Raw genomic sequence first — 8,398 nt, 5'->3', positions numbered from 1 at the left:
AAAGTTCTCATCACCATAAGCCTTGGCGCAGCAAATGATTCAACATCAGAAACTAATATAATTTTACCAGTGGAAATAACATTAAACAAGAAGCATTACATCTGCTTTGCCACTGTACCCCAGGACCATGGGGCCTTTCAATCTAACTTGAAGCTCCTATATGTGCTATTTCTCCCATTAGAATGTGAGCTCTTTGAGGGCAGAAACTTTCTTAATTTTCTATTTGTAACCCCAGTCCATTGCACATGGTAAGCACTTATTTAATGTTTTATTTATTGATTCATAAATCTATGCAGCCCTACCCTTTCTCCTGTGTTCCAGTCCCCACATCAACAGCTGCCTATTTTATATTTCCAACTAGAACATCCCACAGGCTTCTCAAAACTCAGTATGTCTGAAACAGAACTCATTGAGTTTTTCCCAAATTGCATCTCTTTTTATTTCAGGTTTAATTTCTGTTGAGGAACCACCATCCTAGGGGTCACACAGGTTCTCGACCTCAGAATCACCCTCAGATTTCCGTTTTCCCACAATACCACATCCAAGAAATCGCCTGCCAGCAGTATGGTTTCCTAACTCCCCAACAGCTCTGCACTTAGACAGCTACCACCCAAGTTCAGGAGCCCATCATCACTCACCTGGGCTTTCACCATTGCCTCCATGAGCTTCCTGCCTCAAGAATCTTCCCTCTGATTCATCCTTCACACAGTTGTCAATGTGATAATCCTTAAGGAACAAGTCTGACTTTGTCACTTTCCTCAAAAAACTCTAGAAGTTCCCAATTTCCTCGAGGATAAAATGCAAAGTCCTCTATATGGCATTTCAAGGTATTTATAATCTGGTTCCAGGCTACCTTTCCTGGCTTGTTATGTAAACATTACTACAATTCCCACAGTCTACCTTCAAACCAATCTGGCCTGTCTGCTGTTTCTCATACATGACGATACGTCTCCCATCACTATCCCTTGATATAGGTGGTTCACCCATGCCTGGAATATAGTCCCTCCTTACCTCTATCTCTTAGAATTCCTAGCTTATTTTAGAGCTCAACTCAACTGCCATCTCCTACATGAGACCTTTCTTCATTCCCAGTCACTAATGCTCCCTACAAAAATTTTGTATTTACATTGTATATGTTTTCCAATTGTGTTTAACTCTGCATGACCTCATTTTGGGGTTTTCTTGACAAAGATACTAGAGTGGTTTGTCATTTCCTTCTCCCATTCATTTTACAGATGAGGAAACAGAGGCAAACAGGGTCAAATGACTTGCCTAGGGTCACACAGCTAGTAAGTATTTGAGGTCAGATTAGAACTCAGGTTTTCCTGACTACGGGCTCGGTGCTCTATCCACTGCATCACCTGGCTTCCCTGTGTATGTTTATCATATGCTTCTATGTGTACCTGTTATTTTCACCAATAAAATGTAAGCACTGATATCAAAGAGATAGATCATTGTAGGCTGACTTTGAGGCTTTAGAAGAGAGGGAAAAAATTTTTTGGTTTTGGAATAGCCACTGTGGGAAGTGCCAGTCAGAGATTAATGAAAGGATCAACCTGCAGCAATAAGCGTATCAAACGGAAAACTTGGGCAGCCAGGTGGTGCAGTGGATAGAGTGCTAGGCCTGGAGCTGGAGAAGGAAATGGCAAACCACTCCAATATCTTTGCTAAGAAAACCCCAAAATGGGGTCACAAAGAGTCAGACACAGCCGAAATGACTGAACAACAACAGAAAGCTTAACTGCCCAGGCCCTGTAGCTTATACAGAGGCTGTGTGGCATGCTCGTAGTCATGAGGCTTACTTTTTCATGCTGTCTCTGCTACTCACAAACCTTGGGATAGTCACTTGAGTTCTTTGATTCTCAATTTCCTCCTCCACAAAATAGGATAAAAAATACCTACCCTACCTACCCTACAGGACTATTTTGCAAAAAAAAAAAAAATTGTAAACAATAAACTAATTTAGAAACAGGAGGGATTATGGCTTTTTCTGAGGCAGTATCTATCAGCAGTTACTGAGAGTCCCCATTCACCATGTGTCAAAAGCACAGAGTTGGAAGGGACCTCTGAATCTCTCTAGTTCAGCTGTCCCTGAAACAAGAATGCCCTCTCTGATACAGCCAACAAGTGGTCTTCTGCCCTTTGTTTAAAGACCTCCAGTGAAGGGCAGGCCATTCCACTTTCGGACAGCTTTAATTGTTTGGAAGATTTTCCTTGCACCAAACCTAGATTTGCCTGTTTGCAGCTTCAATACATTGCTCCAAGTTCTGTTCTCAATACAAGCACAAATAAAAACAATCCCTGTTCCACATATTAACTTTGCAAATACTTGGAAACTCTTATTATGTCCCCCACTGAATTTTCTCTTCTCTAGACTAAACAACCCCAATCCTCCAATTGCTTCTAACATACATAAATTAAAGTGTCTTTACTATCCCGGATGCTCTTCAGCTTATCAATGTCATTCCTAAAATGGGGTGCCCAAAATTCAACCAAATACTCAGGATGTGTTCCAAACCTGTGGCTATTTGAATTCCTCCTATACTTCTATTTGCTTTCTTGGCTGCTGTATCTCACTGGTCATTTGCAAACCACTCAAACCCTCAGATCTTTTTCAGATGAACTAACCTAATAGTCACTCTTCCCCCATTTCGTACTGGTATAATTGATTTTTTAAAAAATTGTTATTGAATTTCATCTTTTTAGAATTAGCCCAATGTTCCTTTCCATGTGAATTTACTTGTTTACTGTGTTCTATGGACCTTAGGCTGCTCACATCTTACATTTGACCCCCTCTCCAACCAGAAGAGCCTAAGAAGTGCCCAGATGGGTCACCTTGCCTCATTATCAAGCTTGTATATTTATTTAGTGACCTTCCTGGCTCTGTTAGTAGTCTTTGCCTGTTGAAACTCATCCTTTATAGCACACATTCAATGCCATCTCCTCCATGAAGCCTTTCCTAAATCCCCTAGTCGGTAATGACTTTTTCTCATTGACTAAATTGACTAAATGCAGAACTTTGCACTGCATCTTCCTAATGAATTTATTGTATATTAATTTACATTCGGGGATGACTTTTTCTCATTGACTAAATTGACTAAATGCAGAACTTTGCACTGCATCTTCCTAATGAATTTATTGTATATTAATTTACATTAGAGTAGTTCCATGAGTGGTAGGATTTTATCTAAGATTTGTATCTCCCTCAACACTCAACACCATGCTCTACACACAGGTACTTTTAAAAAATGTTCATTAAATTGATTAATCCAAACTCTTGACCCTTTTCCCCATACCCTGACCTCTGTTACTATGGCCTCTTGATGACTGCATCCTTGCCTGGGCCTCAGATGGCCTGTATTCTGCCTGGAATATGATCTTGCTCTGGTTATTCCATTCCTACGGTCTAGAATCTTGCCTTCCCAGCTATTTGTAGACTCTGGCTAGCCTTGACCTCCATTACTGCTGTGGCTTTTGCCTTTACCTGTTGTCTGGTACTACCTCAGAATTTCTGCCTTGCCTCCACATTCTCTCTTAGGCTAGCATGAATGACAATGATACATTATATGTTCCATATTGGACAAATTCCACTTCAAAACCCAAACCTGAGAATCGACAAGCTAATCTCATTTTTGGCACTTAAAGACATTTGTCAGGAGCACGACCAAGGGTATATTCCTTCACCCCAGTCTTGTCTGTAGGAGAGAATTTATGAGTAATGATAAAAATTCTCTAGGCAAGGAACAGAGGCAATGTGGTATGGTAGAAAGAGTACTGTCTTTGGAGTCAGTAAGTCTAGGTTCATATGGCTCTGGGTGACCTATGTCACCTTGAACAAGTCACTTTTAAAGTCCTGGGGCCGGTAGACCCTCAACTTAAATAATGAAGGGGTTGTAGTGAGGTCCCTTCCAATGCTGTATTGATGATATCTGCACAAACATTCCCTCTCATAGAGAATGTGAACTTGTTTGGCCTCAGGTTTGGCCCTTTGTGAAGCAAGAATTGAGAAGACTGGATAACTTCTGAGTTTCCTTCAAGTTCTAATATTCTGTAACTCTATAAGGAGGTGATCAGCCCCAACCCCCACCCCCCTCTCCCTATCTATCTCTCCTTCTGAGAGCCTGTTTTAAACAGTGGGGAGTGTGAAGCTGTCTCGTCTCGGAGAGCAGGCCCAGGACATCTGATGGATTCACATGTGTTTCCATTCGACCGAGGATGTTGTAGGAAGCATTCCTCATAAAACATGAAATTATTACAAATGGGATCATGAAAACTAAGTGGAAAGGGAACTGATGTCACTGGTTTCTCCAGGGCTTTTTATGAGGAGCTTCTGCTAACACTCATAAACATCTCCTAAAAGGGTAGGGACTGTAAGAGCTTCTGCCTATCCTGAGCTCCCTGACCTGCTCAGTTTCCAGTCAGATCAAAACCCTCTTGAAGAGCAGGATGAAACTTCTGTCTGGTGTCGAGGACGTCACTCCGGAAGCCACACTGGGTTTTTGAGGGGAAAGAATTCACAACTAAGAACGCTTCTCTTTGCAGTAGTCACAAATGAGTAGGAACTTGGGCTGAAACAGACTAGTAGCAGATAGAAGAGTGGAGGCAATATCTATAGAAATGTGTCCTCATGAGGAAAGAGAAAGCATGGGGCTTCTGCTGGGAACCCCAATAGGAATTCAAGAGTGCAGAAGTCATCTTCTGGGAAGCAGAGCTGCTCTGTCTCGATCACTGTCCTTCCTATTCCCCCATCCCTGTCAAAGTTCTTTTCTCACTGAAACTAGTATCAATCCCATTGCCTGTGCCTGGCTGCCTTGATTTCCCCTCTCATTCTCTGGCTAGTTGGGTTTCTCATAATGAAGGACCTCTCTGGCTAAGAGAGATGCTCCTTGACAAAGCATTTGAAGGTCTTTGCCACAAGCCATTTTTACCATCCCATGTGGGATTTGATTCTATAATGTAATGACATGGCAGCATGGTATAGTAAAGAGAAGAGTTAGGTTTTGAATCTGAAAATCTGGCTTTGAAACTGGGTTTTGCCTGTGTCAATGGGCAGCTTGGTACACCGAAAAGTGTGCTGGATGTGTCAAAAATCAGAGGACGTGGATTCAAATCCTGGCTCAGCCTAAATGATATTTTCAAGTCACTTAACCTCTCAAGACCTCAGTTTCTTATCTGTAAAATGAAGGGGTCCAATTAAATGGATTCAAAGGTCCCTTTCAGCTCCAATTATATGGTCCTAAGTAACTTACCATCTCTGAGCCATCATTTCCTCATCTGTAAAATGGGAATATTGAGAGGGCTGCAGTGGAAAAAGCACAGCATTAGGAAGTCAGAGGTCTGAATTCTAGTCTTGACCCTGCTGCTGACTAGCTGTGTGATCTTGGACAAGCCGATGCCTCTCCGAACCTTGGGTTCCTCTTTTGTAAAAATGATTGGGTTGGACCAGATGACACTGAAGAGCCCTTCTAGCTCATTCTGTGACATTTTATATTCTGGTCTCATTACTGCAACTTTTCCATCAAGAAGGGCTGATTGAGAAGGACTGAGGTACAAAAAGGATACCTTCTATTCACCCTGGGTTGGACTACAGAGCAGTACCCAAGAGGACTGGGGGTGTTCCTATGCCACAAATTCACCACTTACTTAAAAGACATTGGCGTCTTTGTGAAGAGCAGAAACCTAACTACAGTCTTCAAAGTATTCAAATCTTCCCCTCCTCATTCCTAACAGTGTTAGACATCACTCAATCAGCATATCTATCATAGTAAATAGAGTGAGGGAATTCAAATTTGATCACAAATATAAATTCCACCTCAGAAATTTACTAGTTGAGTAGGCATGGTGATTCACTTAATTAAAGCCTCAGTTTTATCACCTGTAAAGTGGGGATAACATTACAAGTCAAAGGGTGTTCATAAAGAATACCTCAAAGGGTGGTCACAAAGAAAGTTATTTTTCGGGGCAGCTAGGTGGCGCAATGGATAGAGTTCCGGCCTTGGAATCAGAAGGACCTGAGTTCAAATCCAGATTTAGACACTTGACACTTACTAGCTGTGTGACCCTGAGCAAGTCACTTAATCCTGATTGCCCCACCAAAAAGCAAAAATAAAAAAGTTATTTTTCAAATCTTATAGCACTATATAAATTTTAATTATTATTATCATTAACCTAAATTTAAATTTGATAATCATAAATGGTCCCTAGAGCAAGAGTCTCATACAACATCCAATCTTGAAGGAAGAGAAAGAAAATTGATTGAGGTGGACCAGGATTCTGACTGAAAGTCCCAGTGGGGCTGTACATCCCTGGAAAGTACACTACCAAGGTAATGTACCAGGGATGTACACATTAATAATGAGGTTGATGCATTGCCAGAGCTACCTCGGTGTTTGGGAGCTCCAAAGGAAATTATGGGAGAGAAGAGGTATTAGACTGACTACCAAACTGAAGGTCTACAGAGCCATTGTGCTGACCTCATTGTTGTATGCATGTGAAACCTGGACAATATACCAGCACCATGACAGGAAACTGAACCACCTCCACTTGAATTGTGTTAGAAAGATTATGAAGATTATCTGGCAGGATAAGATACCAGATACTGAGGTCCTTTCTCCAACTAAACTGCCAAGCATTCAAATTCTGTTTCAGAGAGCACAACTCTGATGGGCTGGCCACACTGTTCAAACGCAAAACATACGCTTGCCAAGAAGACTATTTTATGGAGAACTCACACAGGGCAAGTGCTCACATGGTGGTCAGAAGAAGTGATACAAAGACACTCTCTTAAGAACTTTGGAATTGATTATGTGACGTGGGAGACACTGGCACAGGACTGCTCAGAATGGCATGCCCCCATCAGAGAAGGTGCTGTGCTCTATGAGCAAAGCAGAATTGAAATAGCTCAAGAGAAACACAAGATGAGCAGATTTAGAGAATCTACCCCAAATGTTCACACAGACTATTTGTGCCTGACCTATGGCAGAACATTCTGAGCTCATATTGGTCTGATCAGCCTCAGTCGAACGCTCTAAAACTTGACTCTTAGCATAGTGATTTCATTTTGGTTCTCTTCGTAAACAAAAGACAACTGATCAGCAAAGGAAAGCCAGTGATTTCAGGAAAGAAACTTTTATTTGGATTTAGACCAGTTTTCTTTGTTCAATGGGAACATCCTAGAACTGCCCTGTTTTTCTGGGCCCCAGGCCCGGCTGGAGCTAGATTGGGCCTCGGATTCAATGACACCACCACAAAGAAGTACGTCTAAACTTCCACAGACCTCTCAGATGAAAATGAACGTTTCTTGGTTGGTATGTCATCTAGCATCTGGTTCAAAACGTTTACCATTTCATAATAGAGTTCTTGGAGCCTGCAACGAGAAGGATGTGGTGAGGACCAGCCATCAGGCCTACAAGGAAAGGCCCCAGGCTCACTTATTAGAAATACTCTCTCTCATGAAGTTTGACTTCTGAACCCTCTTCTTCCTCTTGCCCTTCACAAACTTTATCCCCTGTACCACTCATGAGACACTCATTTATATATATATTATATATATATATAATACATATATATATATATATAATTTTTGTTGACTACTATGGCATCAGGTTACAGTCCAGTCTTCCTGGTTAGATTGAAGCTCCTCTGAGGTTAGAATTAATGTCTGCTCTTCCATAGGATAGCTAAGCACAGAACCAGGCAGACATAGTAGGTGTTCATAGCTAGGTGGCACAGTGAATAGAGAGTTGGGCCTGAAGGCAGTACTACCTGAATTCAAATCAAGCTTCAGATGTATGACCCTAGGGCAAGTCAATTGACTTCTGTTTGTCTCTGTTTTCTAGACTGTAAAATGAGGATAATAATAGCACCTGCCTTCCAGGGTTATTGTGAGGATCAAATGAAATAATATTTGTAAAGCTTTTAGCACAGTGCCTGGCACGTGGTAGGTGCTTAATAATTGCTCATTTCCTTCCTTCATACTTGCTGATGTTGCTATTAACTATGAAAATCTGAGACCTGAAGGAGATGTTCTCTTTCTAGGAAGGCCCTTGGACTGTCATCTTCAGAACTGCATGAGGGATAAGAAAGAATTCTCTTTTTTTTTTTTGGCTAGTCAATGAGGTTAAGTGACTTGCCCAGGGTCACACAGTTAGTAAGTGTTATGTGTCTGAGGCCGGATTTGAACTCAGATCCTCCTGAATCCAGGGTTCTATCTACTGCGCCACCTAGCTGTCCCGAAAGAATTCTTTAGACAGCATCCTAGAGGATGATTGCTTCATGGTTTCTGATCAGATTGCTTACCTAGAGATCTGTCTACACCACACCATCAGGAGCCCTCATTCAGAACTGTGCCCTCCCACTGCAGACAAGTTCGGGAATCTTTAAGAGCAGAAGTCCCTCA

At 41.7% G+C, this 8,398-nt stretch overlaps 1 protein-coding gene across 1 annotated transcript in view; it reads right to left on the bottom strand.

Moving 5' to 3' along the window:
* Positions 1-7,260: 7,260 nt before the first annotated feature.
* Positions 7,261-8,398, bottom strand: part of CATSPER3 (cation channel sperm associated 3) — a 52,513-nt gene continuing 51,375 nt past the window's right edge. The window contains 1 exon segment of the mRNA XM_027848998.1: positions 7,261-7,366. Coding sequence (XP_027704799.1) covers positions 7,261-7,366 — 106 coding nt within the window.

Source organism: Vombatus ursinus, unplaced genomic scaffold (assembly GCF_900497805.2).
Source record: "Vombatus ursinus unplaced genomic scaffold, bare-nosed wombat genome assembly UNPS02007284.1, whole genome shotgun sequence".
In the NCBI taxonomy this organism is placed as follows: domain Eukaryota; kingdom Metazoa; phylum Chordata; class Mammalia; order Diprotodontia; family Vombatidae; genus Vombatus; species Vombatus ursinus.
This window is presented reverse-complemented; position numbering and strand designations above follow the sequence as displayed.